Below are 25502 nucleotides of genomic sequence, written 5' to 3'. Positions count from 1 at the left end.
CAGGTTCTAAGGAAGGTATTTTAGAATATCTAAAAGCATAAGAGATGTTATGGGATGCTATTCAGCAGCAAAGAAAAACCCAACTACATGCAGAAAGTCCGCACAGAAAGACAGCCCATATCGGTTAGTTGAAGCATGGTTGGATCCAGTTATGGGACATTCACTCAAGAGTTGAACTCGATGATCCTTGTGGGTCCCTTCCAAATCCGAACACTCTGATTTTGTATGTCTCATTAAGTTATTTAATAGGATTACAAGGAATCACTCTGAGAGAAGCAAAGTGCAGCACTTGGAGGTATACCTAAGTATGAAGCTGAAGCATCTACTGAGATCATAGTCCTGCTAACTTTTGCATGAGTACACCCACATACAAAGATATGCACAACCTGAACCCAAGCTCCCGAGCTCACACCTCACACTGGAAGGTGTGAAATAGCTGTCTGCAAGGATTTCTACCATGCTTAAACTCAAATGGAGTACTCTTCTTGCTAATATTTCCTATCTGAGATCCAGCTGTATGCACTTTTTATATATGGTTTCCCACCACTTGTATTTGGATGAATACATAAAGTGTTAAGATATTAGTTGTTTAAAATAAGATCTTTAAACAAAAGACAAGATTTTAATGGCAATTATCAGACTGCCTGTCTCCTAAAGCCACCAGATGGCACCAGAAGACAAGTATTTTCTCCAAGAGTTTAAAGCAAGCATAGGTAGGGTAGTCTATTGAGAAATTTTTGTGTGAATTGCACTGCAGACATCAAACTTTTAATTCAAGCAAAATGATTTTGCGTCCTTCACATAGGTCACATGAAAGCCCAACTTTCAGATAGTATAGTTTTTTTTCCCACATATGAAAAGGTTACTGAGTAACTCTCACAGAACACATTATTTTACAGCTACCAGGGCAAGCCACTGAAAGCAGCGTAACATCCACACCCACAATTCAGTGCTATATGGAGGGATTTCCATTGGAAGACTGGTAGGTAGATGTTAAGCATAGGACCAGCCCTCAGCCCAAATGAATGATCTCCACTCAGATGCTAAAGATGCCATAAAAAAAAAGGTGCTGTGCTGATCCAGACTTGAAAATTACTTTTTTCCTAAGGAGAAGAAGAAGAACTGCTGCTTGGATGCTTATACCATGCAATAAAGACAGCAGCAAAATACATGGTATTTGCATTGAGACTTACTGGAAAAAGATCCAAAAGCTGATGTGGATGATGTGAAACCTAGCTGATGTCAATTATATTAATTGTACTTGGAATTTTTTCTGCTTGTGACTGAATTGTGATTTAAATTAATTTATTATACTCAAAATCCAGAGCAAACTTGGTATGACAATTTGCATCTTTTTTGTTATTCATGGTTTGGGAACATCATGCTTCTTTGTGACTCTGAATAACAAACTGCAAGGAAAAGTAAGTGATCTGAGAAAGTTCTTCTGAAGAGAGAAGGTAATTTGAAAAATCCTGCTTCCATCTATGCTCAACCCTACGAATACAAGCTTTTAGATCAAGGTAGTATAAGACAACAGGCTGGTATCAGCTATAATAAGGATGGAAATTGAATCACTGAAACACCCTATCATTCCCATCTTCAGATCAGCAACTGAAATAGGTCAAACACTGAGGCCAAAGGGCTCTTCACACTGTGGTTTTAAAAAAAAAATGCAATCTCAAAACATGCTTAACTAAATTTTCTTCAGTGCAATTATCTGTGTGCTGTTGATATACACACTGTGATTTATTTATTATTTCTTAGAGCAATGGCACCTGGAAATTGAATTTGTGAACCCAGAATTTTCCTATGTATTTTGGAACTGCTGCCTACTGAAAGCATCTCTCTCAAAATGAAGAGCCTAATTTCTTTCTTAACCTTCCTTTCTGTCTCCACATTGAAATGTTGATCATACTAGAAGGTAATTTAAAACTTCAAAAGACTTGTAAGAAGAAATCCATGGTTTCTGGAGGGGCTCTTCCTACCACCTCCCTCTATTTTGGTAGGAGAAAAATATTTTAAGACTTTATTTGCATAAATCCTAAATTATGGTAGTCAGCATTCACAGTACTTATATTTCAACAGCAGCCAAAATTCCACTTTCTTGACTTCTCTGCAATAGTTTGTTTTCCCTGTTTTTCATTTGCTCTCATAAAACTTTCTAGTCTTTTGTTACATACAATACAGTTGTGCTTAGAACACTCTTTCAGTGTTTCTTGCATGCACTGCAATTTGATAATACAGCTAAAATAAAATAACCTTTAGCATCAAGGTCCCCACCCACACTGTTTCACAGCACATTGCAATCTTCTGTTAGCTCACTAATTATTTTGCCAGTCTTAACTGCATATTGTCCACCAGATCATTAAGAAAAATGAGACACTGAAATGTATGAGACAAGAGGTGGAGCAGGACACTTTTTTGGTTTTAAAAAAAAGTTTGATTAGTGAATACATGAATACATATTTTGGATTAGTGACTAAATCTCTCCATATATTTTATCAACAGGAGATTAATCTACACCAAGAAGAGCTCAACATTCCATTTTAGAGTGCATTCAGGAAAGAGAATAGATGAATGCTTGGACTTAATGGAGCCTGTCATGCAATTAGCATTAACACTAACTACGTGTAATCCTGGTCTCAAACTATGTACAGGAATTCCCAATCCTCTGAACAAAAAGGTGAATGATTTGCAACTTTGGAAGCATCAACATGGTGAAGTAGTTCAATTTAATTTATTCTCACTACCACTTACTAGCTTCAATATACTGAAATAAAATCTGTCTGTTCTCACAGAAATTTCAAAGGAAACACACTTTTAATGATGCCTAGCATCACTACTTTGTTTCAACACAGTGACTTCTGTGTAAAGATTTGAAGAAGATTTAGTGAAGAAAAAGTGAAATGAAGAAAAAAATACTGAAGTCTTCAATTTGTAACTGAAGAGCCACTTTTCCATTCCCTACTGCAGAACTGTTGGATCAGTTTTTATCTCCCAAAATCAAAATTAGGAAAAAAGTCCCTGTAATTTCCTTGTCCTGTTATTTGTCTAAGTGTGAGAATGAGCCTATCTTTGGCATTTGTCCTGTGTTTTGGTGCCTCTGTCACCACTTTCACCTCAGCCAGGCAAGACCACAAAAATCTAAAATGCTATTTCCATGGTTACAAGTGATCACTACAGCTATTTATTGTTTTCAGCATATAACAAATATTTACAGGCACAGTCAAGATTAACAGATACCAGAGAGTAACACAGAACAGCATGCCTCATGAAGACTTACTGTTTAATAGTTCATCCCTAGGAAAACAAACAGCAACAATAAAAAATTATACTTTGTATTTGAAACAGACGATGGGACGGGAATGAGCCCAAACAAGACAGAGAATAACGTAAGCCTCAAGCTTGTGGCTGAAGATGAGCTTTCAAGATTTCATCACAAAATGTTGTGCAGGGAGCTGGGATGTGAACAGAGAGGAGGGCAGCAAGTGCAGTCAAGGGAAATCAAGCAAGGAGGCAGAGGCACACAGCAGTATCAGGAGGTATGTGATGGCAACAGTGAGAGATGAAACAGGAGCTACTGCTGTACTTCATGGACAGAGGAGCTAGACATTTTGAGATGTTTAATACAAACAAATGCCACAGGACTTTTATTAGGCTTCACTTTTAATAACTCAACTGCCACATTCCAGCTGTTGCTTATTCAAAAAAAGCTACAGAATTAACACCTTGAAAAGCAAATCCTGCCGTCTTACAGGCAGAGAGACACATTTCATACACTTAGATCCTCTTCAGTTGCCACCTCAGGCAATGAAAAAAAGGGTTCTACACAGACATTTGTAAAACATGAAACTATAGATTGCATGCACATAGGACTATGATCCATTTCCTTTACACAAACCAAATTTATTGCTGCACAAGGAGAATTTTTGTTTTAGTGAAAAAGAAGAAACACCTATCCAAATACCCATAAAGAAGAAATGTAAGCAAAGCTTATTAAGCAAACAGGACACACTACATATCCAAGTCTCATCTGTTTAATAATATGGGATACATCTGGGCATTATGCATTGCAGCCAAGGCAAAAACAGACCAGTATTATTGTGGTTTACCTGCTGCTACAGTTTGTTTCCTGCTTATGGTAAATTATCCAATGCATGGACAGAAATTGCCACAGTATTTACTCCTTCTTCACTTAAATCAGACCTTTGAGTATTTACTGAGTGACATTTTATAGCTTACAAAGCAATCTGCCTTTCTTGTCTGGAACTCTTCTACCCAACATAATGCCAAACAGCTGACTATCTGCTTTCTAAAAATGGACTGTGCTGCAAACAGCATCCTGACAATTTAATAATTTGTCAAAGTACTTCAGTTATTATGAAGTACACATCATAGGGTTCAGAGGTAAGGTCATCTACATACTCACTACACAAAGTGCATCTGCTGACACTAAAACGCAACAATTAAAAAAAAATATCTGAGACATTCCTTGACTTTAACATAGAAATTCCACTACCCCTAACAGCAGTCACAGATCCTCAACAATGCTTTTCTCTTTCCACTTCTGCACTGTTTGCAATCACCATGCTTTCTCTGTATATGTTGTTGCTCCACCTGGAGTGGAAAGGAATTTAGATTGTCTTGTTTTGCATTTCAGGCAAGAGTTACCATGGGTCCAAAATTCTGACATTGAAATAGTTTTTTTTTTGGTTGTTTTTTTGTTTGTTTTTTCTTTAATAAGAAATTTCCCCCAGATAACAATAAGTTCTCTCTGCTTTTATAAAAGAAAAAAGAGTCTAATATTTAAACACAAGCATTGATATATTTAAATGTTAATTCTAGGAGGATAAATGGGACAAACACGATCAGACACATAGACACATCTGTATTTGAAGATCAGTTCTTATAGTGTATCTTCTGCAGCAAAAGAAACACAGACATTATTAAAAAGGTTTTTATATATATTTTCAACAAATACATATATAAAAACCCATTAATATGTTGTGTAGCTATAGACACAGATAGATATAGAGAGATGACACTGTTGACAGTCACTGGGTAAATCAGTTTTATTTTGGTTCTCTAGCCCTTAAAATGCTTCAGAGTGGACATGAAAATCAATATTTATTATACAAAATATATGTCCTAGGCAAATGAGGAGACCTAGCCCTTTATGATACAGAATATTCTACTCCTATACTTCAGAACACATTTGCTTAATTTGTGCTGGGTCCCCACTACCATGCTAGGTTGAGAAGACTCAAAAAACGCCTTCATTAGCACACATTCAGCAGGGTGACTCAATCACTCCAGAGGACCCACTCTCCTAAATGTTTCCCTACAAAAACCTTTGTATCTAGTTATTGATGTTAATAGAGATGATGTCTCTGCCAAGAGAGGAATCTCAACTTTTCCTGCTCTCCTTGTCTTTACATAAGTCACAGTACCTGATACCTTGACTTTGCATCTGAAATAATCTTCAGTCTTCTTTCTTTATTAGTTCAGTCTGTTTAACCCTCATGACATAATGGATACTTGGACTTCACAAAAACATTTATTTAGTTGATGTATTGGGGAAGACCAGCACTCTAAGAGTTAAATCAAGAAAACCTTGTTTTCAGCTTTACCACCCTCATTTAGCTGGCTTTTACCCTGTTATTTTTTGAGATTAGAGCTTTTTTTAAAAGGTAGAAGGTTATGGCCTGCAATAACACAGTATTTGTCTTTTCTCCCTTGCTTTGAAGCTCTATTGTCTGCTCTGGACAGAAATCCCCTATTATTTACAATATACAGTATTATTATTTCAGGGTTACAGTCATCTGCCAAATAAGCACAACGGTGCTGTGGTTAATTGCAGAGATGAGGAGGGGAACGGGGAAGCACCTCCTTTTAGTATGGCACTTAGTGCTTCTCACTGCAACAGTGTCAGTTTCCACAGTACCTGCCTTATTTCTAGGCACAGATAATATAAATTCACTTAGGAAAACGGGTGAAATAAGCTTTACCAACCCAATATATATTATCTCAATTTTAACAGAAGTTCCTTTCTTTTAAAAACTAATGCTTTAATATGCAAACAATTCAATTAGTTCATAATACATTTTAGAGAAAAGCTTCTCTATATGCCTACTTAAGCAAAGTTAAGCAACCATATAAACAAATGCACAGTAGAGTTAAGCTTACAACACACAATAATTACCCCAGATACCCTAGGGAGCACTGCTCTTAAGTCAGCTTTAGGTCAGGCTGAGCTTCTAAGACGTAGCAAATCCCAGCATTACACAGCAATTCACCCAAGTTCCAGACATCCACCTGTGTAGGGAACTGAGGACCTGCAATGTGCATCCCTGAAGCATGTTGCTAGGGTCTTTTTCCCACTTCCATCTCTTAATATTTCCAGGATGCCCTGAGTGGATCTTTGAACTGAAAAATGTATTTTTTACACATTTTATATTGTTATGAAGAATATTTTTCCAAAAAAATGAAGGCAAAGCAAACAAAAAAACTCACTCCACTTTAAAATTGCTTGCATACATTATGTCACCATTCTCAGAAAGTAAAAACAAAAATGGATCCAGCAAGCTTTTGAATTAAGAGTTCACATTATATATATCATGTTTTTTAATGGAGCTCCGGCAAGGAACATACTATTAGAGCTTTAAGCAAAGCTTTTCTTTTACATTTGCTCCAAAATTAAGATACTCTTACTGTTACTCTTACCTTGGTGTGGATGAGGACAACAGGCAACACGCTTCCCACCACTGCCAGCTATCAGGGATGAAGTTAGTGTATACATGCCAAGGCTAAAAGTGCACAGGCCTCAGGAGCCACAGGAGGACTGTCCCCTTCCCTGAAGGAGCTCACCTTGGTTGCTTAACATTGTTCAAGTAGGCACAATCCCCCAGACACAGGGAGAGAGTGGTGAGGTCCACAGCCTGAGGCTGTATGCTTCAGCCTGCTTCTCCTCACTCTTCAGCTTCCTGCTGCCTCCATACTACACTTTGGCTTTACAGTTCAGGAGAGGCGTAAATGTTCAGAAAAAGCAAGAAAGTAGCTTTCTTAGTAGGTGGAATTTAGCTTTCTGAATTTTCAAAAAGCATTTTGTGGTTGCTTTTACAGAAGTACATATGCTCCTTTTGGAGGAAAGGAGAGAAGGGGAAAGGCTTCTACTGCAAGGCTAAAAGCTTTGTTTGTTGGTTTTCTGTACCAATAAAATCAAATTTCAGGTGTCAAGTGACATTTGCTTCAATGCTAAATACCTTATGTTAAGATGTCAATTAAAGTTTTTCTGAGGAGGAAAGTTCCTCAGCAAAGCATGAATGTATTAAGAATGAGTATACCATTCCCCAGAGGACAGAATATAAAACAACCTGTCAAGTAATCAAAGATAACCAAAGAGAATGTGTTAACTCCCTGATGTTTTTTTCTGTTCGGCATCAGGTGAATGCAAGATCTTTTACCACCTGACGGAGCCTGTTCTATTAATTCCTTGCTCCTCTCCTTCCATGCCCCTTTTATCAGCACTAAAAAGCTTCACAAACTGGTGGCTGACAAAGACACATACTGACTGTGCATTATTTTAAGGACAACACCAACTTCTACCAGCCAGAAAAATCTGTCAAGCACACACACCACTTAAATAACTAAAGCACAGCTGTGCTTTGAAACATTTTACTGAACTGTTAATGAAATTTAAGGTGCATTCCGCACTAGAAGCCTGTAGTTTTTGTGTGCTAGTAAGAGCAATGCAATGGCATTTGGTTTGATGCATCTGTGAGGATTGTTCATCCTTAACTCTTAACAGAAGGCAAATAAAATTCCATGAATTCAAGAAAATGTTCCAAATAAAACTTTTCATATTTTGACTGAAAATATGCAATGTGATATAAGATACCTGTAGGACATGGAAACACCTGCAATCTGGAAGTCAGAATTGTATCCTACACTAATAAGACACTTAATGTACATTTAAAACACCGACTGAATCCAAATAGAAGACTACCTAGAGATATAAGTGCCTGGAACGGGGTGAGCTCTACTATACCAAGAACTCCCCTCAGTTCATTTAAAAAAAAACCAACAAAACCCCTCACCATGGCCAAGAGCTGATGAAGATACTTGCGTTTATTTCCTTAAAATAAAACTCCAAACAACAAAACAAAACTCCATCCCAAGAAATCACCCACAGATAACACGATCAGTTTTAAGGTCTAACTTCTGCTCCCACTTCAACAAATTAAAATGGAGAAAATCTGGCCCAGGACATATAAATTACTCTTTTTTCAGGCTATCTAGACAGAATGGTATTTCTACTCTGAATCTCAACTTGTTGTGACATGTTTTTAACATAAAAATTGCACTTTCCCTCTGAAGTCACTTCTAATTAACAATGTTTTAGAATACAATGCATAAACAGAAGGAAAAAGCAAGTGTCTTTGTTCTAGGTGTTATAACTCACATACATAGCCTTCTGAGCTATATCAAGGGCTATTTAAAGGTAGCCAAAGTTCATTATGAATGCTTACCTTTTTTCCTCCTGTTACAAACTGCTTGAAGTGGGATCTTACAAATTGAGGATGAACAGCAACAATCTGGGGATGGTGGGGGAAAAGGGAAAGAGAGGATTGTGGCTTAAATAAGAGTTTACATAAAGCACCACATCACTTTTTAAACTAGATAACCCTTTGTCAATTATCAAGTATTACAGCTGAGTTCTTTCTCTGAAGTAAAGCCTAGTTGCTTCAGACACTTGGTTGTTTTTCTTAGAAGATAATTCTTCATATTATATGCTGCAGGACACGGGTGACACCGAGCATCATGTTGCATTGAACAGCTACTTTTTTGTAGAGCAAGCTGCAGAATTAGGACCAATCAGAACAGGACTGCTGTGAGCAAGTTACCCCAGTTAAATCTGGTCTGGGGCCTGCCTGAAGGGCACACATACCTCAGCCCTGCCAGAGGACAACACCGTGTGGCACCTTACACAGTCTCTTTGCCTTATGTGTTACAATGTCAAGAGTGGAGATCCAGCTGTATGAGCAGTGAAGGCCCTAGGAGGCAAGTCTGGCATCTCACATCTGGCCTGTGTGAAAACTTAACCATCTCATTCCTTTCCCCCACACCCCAAAGAGCAGCTGCAACATGGAAGACCCCAAGCAGCAAAATGCAAACATTTGCCCATATCGCCTTTCCTCCTGCAAGAAATATCTCCTGTTAAAAAGTACTGGATTTTCCCATATGCCTAGTAGGTGTCCTTTTTTCACCAGCCAGACAGACACACTTCTCTAAAGCAGAGTTAAACTCAAGTCTTCCCTTCAGATAGGGCACATCAGTATCACTGCCCATTGCCTTATTTTGAGGCAGGTTTAATGGATATGAACTGGTTGCAAAGTATTGACCTCCCATTTAGCAGAACCCTCAGAATTTGTATCACAAATCTACAAAGAAATATGGTGAGACGGGTAACACCTGAAACAGGACAATTTCTCTTTCACTTTCCTTTTGTATTTGAAAAACTCAATAATACTTCTTACAAAACATAGATTGGCTTTCTTCCTACCTAACCAGATCAAAAGCTTTTATATTGAGATAGAAAACTATTTCCTAGTTACTTGAATAACATTGTCAGGAAGTGATATTCCTCTCTTTCATTTATATTGCATGTGACCTTTCTGTTATTAAAGACAACACCACCATAATTACTATAGATTAAAACAAGCACTTACTTTAATAGGACAGTCAAATGTTTCATGAAACTCTTCTGCTGAATATAATCCAAACACTTGTACCTGAAAAAGTATATTGAAAAATGAAAATTATTTACCTGATATACACTGAACAATTAATTCTGAAAGTAAAAACCTAACAACTAGAAGATTAATTTGAATGCTAACATGACATTTATTTTCCTAAAGGAAGGCACAATTAACAATTCAGAGCTAATTGATATGGCTTGGTCTTCCACAGTGACATATCTCTAATATTTGTAGCAGTACAGAAATACTTTTATGAATATTTTTCCTCTTGTTTTTTTTTTTGTTACAATCACAGTAAAAACAATAAGTTCCTTTCGCTTTAGGCTGATCCAATCTGTTTAACAGATAGCAACCTAACTATGGTAAGAGCAACAGAATAACATTCAGGAGAAAATAAATTAAAAATTCTTCCTTTCTGAGAAAGAATGGTAGGATTTTTTTTTCCCTCCAGGCAATACAGGGTTTACATAAGAAAAGAAACTTGTGACAATAAAGCAAAACCAGCCTGAAATCCAAGTTCCATATATTTCTAGGCATCCTCCCCTCCTCCCAAGTGCATACAGTGCTATTTTGTTTTGTTCCATGATCACTGGAAATTTCTTTCTCTGAAGATTCCTCCCTTCTCACTTATATCGAGGTATCAGTACATTTAAGAGTCAGCAAAGGAGTTGCAACCATAAGCAATCATATTTATCAGAATTAATCCATCTGAAGAAGCATCAACACTGAATTTAAAAAAAAGTTTCTACTGTCAAGAGAATGAACAGATTTTTAAAATGTTTCCTTCCATTTAATTCAGAACAAGTACAGAGATATCAAGTGTTAATGAAATGCTATTAGATGATATGACTACAGAGTAAGGTACCTCCAGATTATTTTAAGTACAGCCCTCTTTTGGATTCATGTCTCCCCATTCAATAGGAAATATTCCCTTTCCTTACTCTCAGATGAGACAGTTAACTGCCTAGTTCCTGCAGAATTTAGGAATAAAATGGGGCTGATGACTTATGGCCAGAAATTAGTAACTGATTTACTAACTATGTTTTCCAGGAAGAATAATAAATGGTTTGTTTTTTCATTATGTTTTTAAGAGGTTTCCACCCACTGTCAAAAATTCTTGAAACAAACTCATCCAAGGAGGGATGAACACCACTGGAGGAAGGGAGAAAAAAGAGCATCCCATGGAGTGATCAGTGAGGAAATGTATCTGACAGAAAATCTACTTAAGAATGCTCTCAGATAGGCTCTCATTATTTTCTGGAAAATTTTCTGGAAAAGGTAATCCCTTCAGTAATTCTGCTCTGCATGTTCAGCATTGGACTCTAAAGTTCTAAAAAATCTTTCAACCTTATTTCTTTCTTCCCATCGTGATTCCTTCAGGGAGAAAAATAAAAAAATAACAGTAATGAGAAAATATAAATCCGTTTAGAGAGAGACCTGAAGAATAAAGTCAGTAAATATCAGTAATGGACCACAAAATGTGAGGCTTAATTGCTCAAAAGAGATCAATTCAGGGCCCAAGAACACCCAAAATTCCTGCAGACGGTCAAGAAGACAAAGTAAATATATTAAACTTCAGGGAAACTACAAGAGGAACTAAGCCATCTGCAAGGAACTGGGACATCCTTAGAGTGGCTCAAAGTTCAGCAGGCTCGTGAAGTTAAAAACATCTCCCTGCACCTCATTTTCCTTTCAAGCTTGTCTCCTGGATACATCTCCTAAGCATTATCAGCTCAGTCCATTACTCATTAGTGAATACACTGCCTTTAACAACACACTTTAAAAATACTTCTGCATGCACTGTGTAGGGCTGAGCTACTGCTCCAATGGATTAGAAAAATCAATATTTGGAGACTGTGAGATGTATCACAAAGCTGTGATTATGTAAGCCAGCCAAAGGGTTGTATTTGAATTGAACCTGGCTGTAAGCCTAGAAAACCTTTGGGCCGATGTCTAGAGGATTTTGCTTTCTGGGTTTTTGTTTTCATCAGTTGGCACATCATATTCAGTACTATAGCCTACACAAAGTAAGAAACAGAGGAAAGAGAAAATAAGACAGAAAATGAAAGGAGAAAAAAAAAAGAAAATACACAGTTAAAACATAACACTACAAATTCTGTGAAAGCAGAATCCTCAAAAATTACAAAACACCCGTCTCAAATTAAAAGTAATTAATCAAAATTAGCAACAGGGCCTTCAACGTTTTCCTAATATATCACTGAATACAGCAATATATTTCTTTTGGAGTATTACAACAACATGGAGTGAGCTAAGAGGAAAAAAACAATTCCACAAAAAATACATGCTATCATGTTTACTCTAGGGACATCATCTAACAGTTTATTACTTCTTAATGTCTCATATTCTTCAGAAAGAAAGTGATTCTTTTGCTATTACAAACCTATATTGGATTTATCTATTTCTACTTTCCATGCCCACTCTGTTCACGATGCTCTTAGGCAGCTGGAAAAGGATTTTATGATTCCACTACATTTTGCTAGTCCTGTCTGCTTTTAAATATCTAGAACCCACCACTCCAGTGCATCCAGACCTAGCTGCTTCTTTGCTTCCACATATGGAAAAAGTAAGCAACCTTCAGGGACCAAAAGGCAGGAAATCAAGTCACGTTTCTTGAAAAATTATCAATGTAATTCGTGGATATCCTTAACATCAATGTTGTTACAGGCATTAGAGATGACACTAAAACATGTAAGCACGTGAGTTTTCAATATAATTTCTATTTCTTCATATAAAAAAGTTACAGGCCAGAATAAGAGTGCCAATATGTAATGTCATGGAAGCTTTAGCAAAATCGGGAGTCACATCCAGGTTTTTCAAGATAGTATACCATTAACTACATACAAAACTAATAGAAAAAAAAAATCTAAAAATCTCTACAATTCTGAGGATGCTAGCCTGCTTCCTGTTCTATTTATCTGAGCACCAAAATTCTCTTATACCCTAACATTTCAATACCCAGCAGCTAGACTAGAAGGCTGGTGTTGGTTATGATTTCTGCTCCTTTCCATGCCAGTGGCGATCAGCTGCAGCTGACTTCATTAGAAAGGAAGGTTTTCAAAGAACCAAATGTGCAGTACAGAAACGCTGCAAGTGGCTCCCAAAGCATTTGTTGGACATGCATGACATACATGGGAAAGGTTCTGACACTGGGTCTGGATGCTGACTGTCAAGAAGGTTAGAAAATTGTACTGTTCTTCTGTGCTCTCCCCCCAGTCTATACGGCTAGATCAAATCTAGTTTGAGAGTCAGAAAAAAAAGCAGTAAAATAAAATATACCAGCAGAACAGATATGAGGAGGAGGTTCTCATCATAAGGCCTTTCTGCAAGAAAATAAATGACTTCCATCTCTATCATATTGGATCCATTTTGATATGTGAAAATGCACTCTGCTTATAGCAAAAGAGAACATATCTTCATTAATTGGTAGAATATAATTGCAGCTGACTCAAAATTCCCAGGCTTCTTCTTTACATCTGCTTTTTTGTTTAAAACTGATTTAAGAAAACCAAACTGTTTTACTGTACTGCTTTACTGTTTCTCCCCCCTTGTTTCTTTTTAAAAAAGGTTGTCACCACTTTTACATATTTAATCAAGTTAATAAAGACTTTGTAACTACTTGTACAAGTATTTTAACTGCTCACAATAGCAACACTCCCACTTTAGTAAGGTAAGAGCTATAAGGAACAAAAGTTACACTCTTTTTATGACCAGAATCTGTAAGTGCTACATTATCTGGCTGGAAATCTGCCATTTTCTTATACAGTAGCACAACATAAAACAATTTATTTTAATCAATTTTAGGGGTGGATTATTTCACAGACACGAGCCTTTCTGGATCATGTGGAAAATCTAACTTCTAAAATACCCATATCTTTCAAATCTCCAGATGAGTTTTTCACAAGTGTAGAATATGGTGAAGCATCAATGTTCCTGGACTCTATGAATGCAACTATGCTGAATACGGTACCTGTGACACTACATTCCTGTGGCTGTGGCACTATATTTTAGACTGCCTTGTATAGTATGAATGTCATACACGGGATCCACAACTGCTATTTCACTAAATGAAGACAGAGTCACCATTTAAAGTATTGAAGTCTTTTCAAATAGAACCACACCAGAGTAGTGATTATAGGTTTTTCAGTATATCTGAAATGAAATAGGTGTATTTAATATTAGCTTAGTATACAAAAAAAATGTGTATGGCTTGCAGTCTCACCGCAGCATAGTGGATTACTGACAGTCATCCACAGTCGTATTTGAGGAGCCCTCACATTAAGTGCTTGCTCCCCAACACCATAGGAAAACCTAAACCAACAATGCTAGCTCAACATTTTTATTAGCTTGCACAATTACTGACCCTTGCCTTATCTTGCTTAGACAAACAGGATACTCTTGTGGGGTTTCACCCAGGATGTAAAATTCTATAACCACTTTGATAGGCACTAGTATCCTAATTACTGTGCCAAGGTACTGACATAAGGTATCTCTCAGAAACAAAAGGCCTGGATACACAAACTGGCTGCCTGCCTGTTGAGGGACAAAAAACTCTATTTGGAATGAAAAAACCCAAATGCACACAGTCTAAAGTGGATCTTTCCCCATTTTTTCCATTGCAAATTCCAGCTTTAATTTAATTTAATTTAAAGAACTTCAACTGAATGCAACATTAAGATTACCAACACTCCTCCTCCCCCAAGTCTACTATGTAAGAAATGTTCTCCTGAGAAGTAAGTTGGATATTGAGAAATTATTTAGATTACTTTTAATGCACTGCATTTGTATATGGGCGCTATATTAAAAATAAGCTTAAATACACACTGTGCATTAGAATTTTATCATTGCAAACCAACATTAGAAAATACTGTCATCCACTGAAAAAACAAAAAGACATTCTTATAACTGGAAAATCAATCACCAAAACCACTAAATGTCACAGCTCAACATTCCAGAGAAGCACTGATAATTGCTACTTATACACTACACAAATGATATATGTTCTCAGTCAAGGAAGCAGGTTTTTTAAGAAACTGTACATATATTGATTTTACATTTATTTAATGTGGCTGTTGTAAGACACTTTGCTCTTCTGATAAACTATGATTGTTTATCAAAATATTCTGTAATTCAAGAGAAACATTCATAAAGTGTGTGAAAATGAAAACCACCAGCCCACAGAAATCATGTCCACAAAATCCAATTTTGTGGATTTATAGCAGAAAGGCATTAAAATACTGTCTTGCAGGAACAGCAGAGTAGTCACTGAAGTATAACTGGCACAGCAGTAATGATTAAGTTGACATGACCTCCTGTCACAGCTGTTAATCAGCTTAATAGCAGTTACATTATTGACATTCTTGTAATTACTTTTCCTACAGCATATTTGTGCAAAATATATTTGACTTTAATTTTGAGTATTCAAAGGTGAGTTCAGTTCTCAAAATGTATGGTAAAAGTAGTGGCGCTCAATGCAGGAATCAACTCCACAGGTTATCACAATTATCCTAGTATAATACTAAGACTACCTGCTACCTCAACAAATATATAAAGAGATTTGTTGTACCTTCCCATCTTCTGAGCAAACACCCATGTGCTCTCCACTTTCATCCAGGCTGATCTGATTTATCTTCACTGGGCTCTAGAGAAAGAAAACAAGGAAAAGATACTTTTAAAGTTACATCACCAAGGACATGCTTTAACATTCCTTGCACTTTGAAAGATTTACGTGTGAACAACTGAGTAATGTTTAGTTGCATGAATCAAAAAATCCTTACAGAATAGGTATTTCTACGACAAAGCCAAAAGACTTCTTTCCAGCCTTCTGCCCCACTCCAAAATTCTGACTTTCCTTTTGCAGTTACCTGCCTCAGGGCTCTGGAACTCCCATGAAGTGCCAGGCTCCCAGACCTTAAGCATCTGTGCCTATGCACCACTGGCTATTAGTTCTTGCTATCAAAACTCTGGATAAAATACAGTGACTACAGACACATCAGGGCAACTGGAGACTTTCTATTTTGGTCTGATGGCTAGGCCTGTAATTATTTGTTTTTTCAAATTCCTTCTCTTACATTCATTTTTGGCTCTAATACTGTTCTCAGAAGTATTAGAAGGTATTGAAGTGCAACATAGATTTACTTGTTCTTAGAGAAATACGGGGAAAAGCCTGAAAACCATCCCAATTTAATAAATCTTCCCTTCCCTATCCAAATATACTTTTGGTTCTAACCTACAGGGTTAGACAGTATCTGCTACTGTTTACTTAGCTTAAACAGCTACTCATACCTGAGGTATGGAGGGCTAACTCATAACATCATTTGGATAACCTGATGCATATCCTCTTGCATATAAAAACCAAGTCAATTATATTCAGGCACCAGAAACTTCTTATGCACCATGATCCTGATTTCACCCTCTGTAACAAATAGCTCATCATTTCAAGAATCACTGAAGGATCTTCCCACAGGTAAGTCTCTTACACTTTTAAGAACCAGTTTTCTTATCCTCATAAAAAATAGAATGGATTGAACCACAACTTAGACTACTCCTGTGGTTCTGAGCATGATAAAAGAAATCCATCATATGTTTGTGTAAAAACAAAGTGTCACTGGAAGAGCACTGGAGTTGTGGGATCACATTAGATGCTACACAACTGTGTCTGAAGTATCACAGGTCCTTACATATGCTATGGCAGTTGGAATTGCATTACAAGTATATAATAAGTATATAAAAACACACTCTCCACATGGGCTATTCTACAGCAGATGAACTGAGGTACTTTCACACCCTCTGGAAAGTTTTTCCCCCCATAATCTATCACACACACAACAAATTCCAACTCAGAGAAAGGGAAGCTTTCCTCCCATCCACTCTGAAAATATCATATGCCCAAATTATATTTTCTAGAAGCTTTTTTAAAATCAAGGTTGATTGAACAACTGAACACTGCACTGCCATAGTTGTCTGATGAGTTGGGAAAGTTACACTGCCTTTTTGCTTTCCTGCTTTCTTGTGTACAAAACATAGAATTCCTGGTCTCGCCACAAAATGGCACCTGGAAATATTGAAATTACTGCCTATTACAAAGTGGTCTTTCTACAGAGTGTTGTTTGCAAAGTAGTTCACTGGGAATTTAAATCAATTTTCTGCACCATTCCCTCTACTACCAGGAACACCTCTGGCCTTCTGAGAGGAGAAGCATAGAAAGTTTAACTGAGTTTATCATGGAAGTGATATGGTTTTTTTTTGTTCCGGGCAGCATCTAAGTTGCTATTGACACAACTTTCCCACTAAGTTTCTTCCCTTCATTTGTTATTTTGCAATTGCAAAGACAAAACATCTGTCTTCAGTAGTACAGTCTTGGCACAGGGTCATACACTAACACGCAGTGTTCAACCAGTCATATTCTCATAACTCCAGCACCTACATCCACCATCAGACTGGCATCACAGCAACAGCAGATCTGGCAGCAGTCCAATGTGATGGGCCTTGTTGGAGACACTACTGCAACAAAACCTAAGACAAAATGACACAAACCAGGACACACCAGAGGAGCTGACGGCTCAATCCTACAGTCCACACTATTCCTATTTTCCAGTCAAATGGCTTTGAAAAAGTTTGATTCTGAAAAAATGAAGTGTAGAAAATAGGTAAAATGGACTACATAAGCTATCTTCACATAAACACTGAAGACGAGGATCAGGATGATGGAATTTATCTGTTGTAATGAGAAAGCCATATGGCATTACTTTGGAGATTAAATGTATGATCCTATTCAGGTAATTAACAGTGCTCAGTAAGGCAAAACCTCTCCTGCAGGATACTAAGGATAACAGGAAGGGCTTCTACAGGAATGTGGCAAGCAAAAGAGATACTAGGGATAGAAAAGATGTGGGAAGAAAACAGGAGACCAGGCTACCCTGGACGAAGAGGAGGCTGAGATTCTCAATGACTTCTGTCCCTCAGTCTTCACTGCCAAGTGCTCCAGCCATGCCACCCAAGTCAAGAAAAGCAGATGCAGGGACTGTGAGGATGAAGATCCTGAGCCCCCTGTAGGAGAAGATCAGGTTCGAGACCATCTAAGGAACCTGAATGTGCACGAGTCCATGGGACCCAACGAGATTTATCCTGAGGGAGCTGGCAGATGAAGTTGCTGAGCCACCATCCATTGTTTTTGAAAAATTGTGTCAGGTGAAGTCCTTGATAACTGGAAAAAAGGAAATATAATCCTCATTTTTAAAAAGGGAAAAGTGGAAGATACAGGGAACTACTGTCCAGTCAGTTTCAGCTCTGTGCCAGGCAAGGTCACACAGCAGATTCTACCAGAAACTATGCTAAGGTACCCACCCAACAAAGAGGTGGCTGGTAACAGCTAAAATGGTTTTACAAGGAGAAGATCATGCCTAACAAATCTGGTGACCTTCTATGGCAGGGCTACAGCATTGGTGGACAGGGGTAGAGCAACTGACATTGTCTACCTGGAGTAAATGCAAAGTATTTCAAACTCCTGCAGGACATCCTTGTCTCCAGATTGGAGACAGGGATTTGATGGATGGACCACTCAGTGGATACAGAACTGGCTGGATGGCCATGTGCACAGAGTTTTGGTCAACGGCTCATTGCCACATGGAGATCAGTGACTGGTGTCCCTCAGGGTCCATACTGGGCCTGATACTGTTCAACATCTTTGTTGGTGACATGGACAGCGGGCCAAGTGCACCCTCAGCAAGTTCACTGATGACACCAGTCTGTGTGGTGCAGTTGACATGATGAAGGGAAGGGATAATGGCATCCAGAGGGACCTTGACAGATGTGGGCTGAAGCAAACCTCATGAAGTTCAACAAAGCAAAGTGCAAGGTCCTACACTATTGGTACACACAAGACATTATGGACTTTGGACCTGGTTAGCATAAGAGATTTGATAACAGGATGCCTTGGTAATAGCAAACAGAACTTTGAGGATAGAATCAAGATTGCAAGAAGATTAAATCAGACAGACTTACCAGAAAAAGAAAATAACATCAAACTCTTCAAGCAAGAGATGTAAAATGCAAGAGATGTTGTAAAATGCATAAATTTGTTTATATGATGATTAACCCAATCCTGGCAGTAAAACATTATTAGTCTTCCTAGAATAAGTATATAAGCAGTTGTACTTCACAATAAATTTGGATTCTTTGACTATTTCACGGAGTCCCCGTCCCTCTTCATTGCCGACACTACACCTGGGTCACTGCAATCCCAGACACACCAATGGCTTGGGCAGAGAAGTGGTTGAGAGCAACCCTGCTAAGAAAGACCTGGGGGTTACAGGTGAGGAAAAACTCCACACGAGCCAGCTGTCTGTGCTCGTAGCTTAAAAAGACAATTGAATCCTGGGCTGCATCACAAGGAATGCCAGCAGGTCAAAGGAGGTGATTCTGCCCCTCTACTCTGCTCATGTGAGATCCTAACTGGAGTGCTGCATTCAGTTCTGGTGTCTCCAACATCAGGAGGACATGAAACTGTTGGAGCAAGTCCAGAGGAGGGTCATGGAGTTTGTAAGAGGACTGAAGTACCTCTTTTATGAAGACAGGCTGAGAAAGCTGAGGCTGTACAGCCTGGAGAAAAGAAGGAGACCCACACTTCCAGTACCTGAAAGGGACCTACAAGAAAGTCTGGAGAGGGACTCTTCATCAGGAACTGCAATGATAAGACAAGGAGTAACGAGTGCAAATGAAAAAGGGAAAATTTGGGCTACATATTAGGAAGAAATTATATACTGTGAGTGTGGTGAGACACTGAACAGGTTGCCCAGAGAGGTTGTGGATATCCCAACCCTGATGCTGTTCAAACCTAGGCTGAATAAGGCCTTGAGCAACTTCGTCTAGGGGCAGGTGTCCCTGCCCATGGCAGGGAAGATTAGGACTATGTAATCTTTACATTCTAAGCACTTAACATTCTGTGATTCTAAGATTCTAGAATGTTGTCAGTGGAAAAAAAAGGTGATTCCAGAGTATTTGCACTTTTCTCACATTCAAAATAGTGCACAATACTTCCAGACTTGTTCTATTTCTAAACAGAAATTCAATGATACAGTATTTCATAACAGCATATATATTTTAAGTAGCAATTTGGTACAAGCCTTCTGCATGCCCAACACCTTCATCAGTTGCTATTAACTTTTTCTTTCTCCTATTATTTTTTCCTCTTTGTCTCCACCATACACAGATGACAATCAGGGAAAACAACTGAACTCAACTAAAAGAGACCTGCTCATTTACACAACCCTCCAGCTAAGTGTTGACAGGAAATGATGTACACAAGATAAAGCAAACACAGAGTACATTTTTTTCTGTACTCAAGTCAAACTAGCACATTGACTATTAGCCTGTCTGCTGACATTACAAGTCAGAACTTTCTGTGGAGCTCAGAAAGTGATGATGGTCCAGGCTGAATATTACATGCATTTTAAAATAAAGTTTCAGGAAGAACTCTAATACCAGACTCTTCTTGTTCAGAGTTAAATAACAGTCAAACCTATGATTTTCAGAATTGTGTTCCACTGGAAAGCTGTTTGAAAATCAAGATCTCAATCTATTCAGGAAATAAGAAAGAAAAGACCACAGATAAAATTGGTACATATATTATCTAAACTAAAGTGTTTCTTCCAGAATCAGTTCCAGTTCTTCTTTTCATAACCATCATTTGTTTAAATATACTTTTGTGCCAGTCAGCAAAGCTACTTACTATTTCAAATTTACTTGTATTAAATTAATTAAATTAAATTGCATCAAAATTAATTGTGTTCAATTGCATCCAATACCCTGTGGATAATTTTGATATTTCATAAAGGAGGAACACATATAATATTGTGGGTCACCCCCTCCCACCTTGCTCTTATTTTTCTTTTTTTTAAATAAATGTTATAAACTCAGGCATAAAGTTACAACTGCCTTTCCCTTGTGTTTTTTTTAAAGCTTTGTCCAGCTAACACACCGATGAATTTATTTGTCTGACAAAAGAAAACAGGCTTTGGATTTTACAGTAAAGGAATAAATACCCCTCCTGCCCAATCTACCTTTACATGTCTACAAAAGATGAAGAATCACTCAAGGTTAGAGAAGATAAAAGTCATCACTAACTCATCATAATTTGAAGCACTGATTATTTAACACAGTTGGAACCATGATACACACTGCAATTTGGTCACTTGACTGTTGTAAAGGTATTTGAAATGTGCATTGGAAAAAACCTGTAACATGTAAAAGAATCTAAAATTTAGAACACGTAAGAGAGATGATCTAATCTTAAGCCTCATGTCATAAAATCAGAGGAACCTGTATATAAAATGTTGAAAATGTACTATTTATTTTATTAGCACTACATTGGATAATCTTTTTTGTACCTTATCAGGACCCCTACCATTAGGCCCATCAAGTAAAAATACACAACAACTTTGTGATCACAATCATACTTCCAGTACTGTGTAAGAGATAATAATACACATTTAATTTCTCAAGCATCATAATTCAAGTTCAGCAATAAGTTTGGTCCAGTTGGTTAGGAATGGAAATTATTTACCTGGGAATAGCTTCAGAATTTCATAAACTTTTGAAGCACCAGCAAAGGAAGAAATACCTTCAGCTGAATTTCCATTAGCTTCAGTTTTCTTTCTGATGGAGACATGTTTGGAATTCTGGACAACATAAGTAAGTCTGACTGTTCAAAATCAATAATGTCAAGCTGACACTATAGAACAAAAAAAACCATTACCTTAATGGACGAAAGAAAGTTTAGGTAGTAGGAGAGAAAGCTAGTAGACACCTTGCACATAAAGATCTAAATGCAGACTTTTGCAAAATCCTAAATTTAAAGGAAAGGAAAATCAAATATCTAGCAGCAAATGTACCTCATGTGATAATCAATTACCTAATGTAAAATGCTTGAAATAAATGCTCTTACTATGGATTAAGTCAGCTCTTCAATTAGGAGTAAATTCATGGCCACTCAGAAAGCTTCTTTTAATTGTGTTCTTTGTGGCAACTCCTTCTCCCCTGACACTCATCATCAACCCACCTTATACAATCAGTCCCCCAATGGTGAACCTGAGAAATCAATCTGCTAATGTATAATTTGTAAAGCTCCCCCGACTAACAAATGGATAATTGATTCTTTCACAAATGCTGCATCCCAATGGATTTGAACTAGATGAACATGAAACATAAGACTGGATTTCACTCCAATTCTGTGAGAAATGCAATATTTACAAGCTAGGAATCTAAACATTTTAATAGTTGTCTGTGACTTCATGCCTTTTAGCCATGGTTTGCAGGCAAACCACATGCACATTAGGAGTGTGAAAAGCAAAGCAGTGTTCAATCATACTTACAGCAAAGCTCATTTTACTTCAAGAGGTTCCCATCACTTCTACAACCTCCTTAATCAGTGTTTTCACCCACTCTTTAAAAGGACTTTTCATAAACTTTTCCTAAATTAATTTACACATAATTATTTATCTGTGTGCGAAGAACCAATTTAGCTTTATCTCAACACTGATTGCCAGGGGCACATGGGGAAGGGGTTGCACATCTGCCACATGCAGGAGGTAAGCGTTGTCTCTGGGAGGATTTCACCTGACAACATGGGACTTCACCTCCTCCCAAGGGACAGTCAGTAGGAGACAGTGAACTCTCCAGAGAGGCTTCTCCAATCAGACGATGAAAGGTCACCACCAATGGACTGCCATGGAAGGTTAGACTGGGCCAATGGTCTCCAGCCAACAGGCAGGCTTGGGGAAGTGCCAGAGAGCACAAAGTAATTTCACCACGAGCAGTGGGGGGTTTTGGAGACTATGCTTTTTGCTTTGAGGGGCTTTTCGGTTTTATGCTTTTTGTGTCTTTCTGGGGACTTGTCTTTTGGCCAGGGGCTTTTGAGACTTACTTTTTACCTTTGGCTTCAGCCTGCTCAGGGGCTCACCACTGCTCGCTGATGTGCCCTTGCTGCCTTGCTCGCTCCCTCCTTTGCCCTGACCCCAGTCTGCCTTTTGGCTCTTCTGCCTTCGCGCCTGTCCTGCCTCCCCGTGTCCCCGACCACCACAGTGCCGCTTGGCCCGCGCGTCCTTGCCTGAGCTACTTGCGTTCAACCCGGCTGCTCCAACCGAGCCCGGCACTGCGATGCTCGCCCCGACCCTGTCCAGGGTCCCGAGCCTCCGGTCGGAGCGCCTGCCCCGCGTGTCTGTGGAACCTCCCCGAGAGTCGCGTCGGCTCGCTCGGAGCCAGGCCTGCACCGCCCGCCGCTCGAACACCGGCGGCACTTCCCCGGACCTGCAGGTGGCAACGCCCTCCTTTCCTCTCTGTCTCCTCTCCCCCCTCTCTCCCTGCCCTTTCCCCTCCTTTTCCATTTTCCTTCCTTCTTTTCTGCCTTTTCCAGCCCTCTTTCGTTTGGGCAACTCCTTTTGCTTTTACTTTTTTTTTTTTTTTTTCATCACTAATAAACAGTTCTCAGATACAATGTTTGCATTGTTTGGCTTAATTTAGTTCCTAATCATCCATTTCCAATAGAACTCCTTGCAGATTCCCTCAGAGGGACATGATACCATGCATATGCATACATATATATATATATATATATATATATACACTGAAAGAAGAAAAACACCTAAAGGTCTTTTCTGCTACATGACTATCAGTCTGGATCTGTACAATGATTATGTACAGATTTATTACAATGCAACTTTGTACATGCAATTTGCCTGTTCTCCATACTAAGGCAAATTGCATGTACAAAGTTGCATTGTAATAAAAAAACTGTCTCCTAAATGTGCATACTTTTCATTTATTCATGTTTCATCTGCATGCCATTCACATAAACAAGCATGTAAAGCTCCAATGTACAGCAATATGATCAATCAACCCACGGTTGTATACTTGGTTGTATACATGGTTAGCTTACTGGAGTATGGACTACCATTATTATGTTTGTATTATTTCCACCATGGCGGAGGTATCCAAGTGTAAAATACTGATTTGCAAACAGAAACCACCTCAGTTATTGTCATAACTAAGCTAAGATCCTCACAAAACACAAACCTTGCTCCATGTAGGATGAGGAACTGGCTTTGAAAAGCATCCCAAATCCTCAGCAACAGTTGAGCACAACTCTATCATATGTTGTGTCCCACCTCTTTTGACTTCAAAACACTCATACCCAGAGATCTCTTGTACTGAGGAACTGTCTTTAAAAAGAAACGAACCCACGCACTTTTCTTGTTCCAAATGCTGCAGTGTTGCACTGACTCACAAATATTTTGCATATTTGCAAAATTTCATTGATACAACACAGGAAAAAGCATCTTGAAACCCAAATTCTAGTGCTGTATCATGATCTACCCATAAAAAGACAGAAGTACACACATATGTATTTACACATAGCCGAGGAACAAAGCACAATAACACAAAAGTCTAAACTGAAAATGCAGCTGTAGGAGTTAAAGAAAAAGATGTTCACCACTGCCTGCAATGAAGAAGCATACTCTATATTTATATAACATTGAAAGTTTCATTTCCTGAAAATTTACTAATATTCACACCAAAGAGGTTTAGTTCACCAATATTAGCAACAAAATTCTGGTGGGAACTATTGCTCCATTGCATTTCCTGTAACACTCTTGAATCTGTCATTCTCCAAATGAAAAATGGGAGATTATGTTGGTTAGAAGAAAAGGAAGGGGGGAAGGCTCAGGGGAGTGACAAGGTCTAGGACACAGAACAATAACAACATTAACTTTTATCTTGTCTGCAGGAAGGAAGACCTTATCTACAAAAGCCAAAGATCTCAAAAGCTTGTCTAAAACTAAGGGAATATGAGGACAAGAAGTCTCTGAAATACAGTCTAAGACAGTGAGAAAGAACAAAAAACCTACAGTGATTTCAATATTTTCCACATCAGTGAATCCCTTAACCTTGTTTGTCAACTGCAGGGACTAAGAAAAAAAAAAACCAAAACATCCAAGGGGAAAAAAAAATATTAACAAGGGATCTCCCTAAATCTCTCGTAGTTACTAGATAATCAGAATGCTTGTTTACGATTGATGGAACTATTACCAAAACCAAATCTATACTGAAAGCCTTGACTACTTCCTAGCAGAATCGAACTGTTAGCTAATTCCTGATGGATCCAAAGAAAAATCTCTTTTCTATTAAAACACTGCAGTGTAAGGAGATATCCTCCTGGGAACTCTGTGCCAAAGTAAGCAAACTACTCCCATTTCCTTCTCCCCGCACATCCCCTTTGCCATCCTCTGTATAACTGTAGGGCTCTTCAACAACTTTATGTCCTAAGCCTTTCCCTACTTCTTTGTTGCTATCTGTGTATTGAAGCCATCTGAGAATATGAAGCAATATTCCCAATCACACAGCCATGGAGAAGGCTGAAGTACAGGGGGAGGGCTCAGGAAAGCCTGCTGGTGATAGATAGATCTTCCTTGAAAAACCCAACACCCCCTGGCAATGCAGAGGTTCACCAATTTCTGTTACTGCTTTCTTTTCAGAATAGTTTGCCAAACACAATGAACTAATGAACTTGTGAGAATTCATCTTTAAATATAAACTTTCAAGAGAGGCTACTGAATTATTAAAATAGGCTTTGAAGAACAGTCGCCAAAAAATATCTAAAACTGAGGATGTAACTTAAGGGGCACTTTCACTGCTTGTTTCTAACGGAATACTACCACCATCATTAATGTA

The 25502-nt window shown here is 38.2% G+C and overlaps 1 protein-coding gene across 1 annotated transcript in view; it reads right to left on the bottom strand.

Annotated features, from left to right (window-relative positions):
• The window catches only part of VPS41 (VPS41 subunit of HOPS complex), a 112013-nt gene that overhangs the window by 50659 nt on the left and 35852 nt on the right, over nucleotides 1-25502 (bottom strand). The window contains exons 5-7 of the mRNA XM_058825332.1: nucleotides 15343-15417; nucleotides 9729-9791; nucleotides 8529-8594 (exon numbers count right to left, since the gene is read on the bottom strand). Of these exons, the coding sequence (XP_058681315.1) occupies nucleotides 8529-8594; nucleotides 9729-9791; nucleotides 15343-15417 (204 nt within the window). The remainder of the gene's footprint in view (nucleotides 1-8528; nucleotides 8595-9728; nucleotides 9792-15342; nucleotides 15418-25502) is intronic.

This window comes from Ammospiza caudacuta, chromosome 1 (genome assembly GCF_027887145.1).
Source record: "Ammospiza caudacuta isolate bAmmCau1 chromosome 1, bAmmCau1.pri, whole genome shotgun sequence".
Lineage (NCBI taxonomy): Eukaryota > Metazoa > Chordata > Aves > Passeriformes > Passerellidae > Ammospiza > Ammospiza caudacuta.
This window is presented reverse-complemented; position numbering and strand designations above follow the sequence as displayed.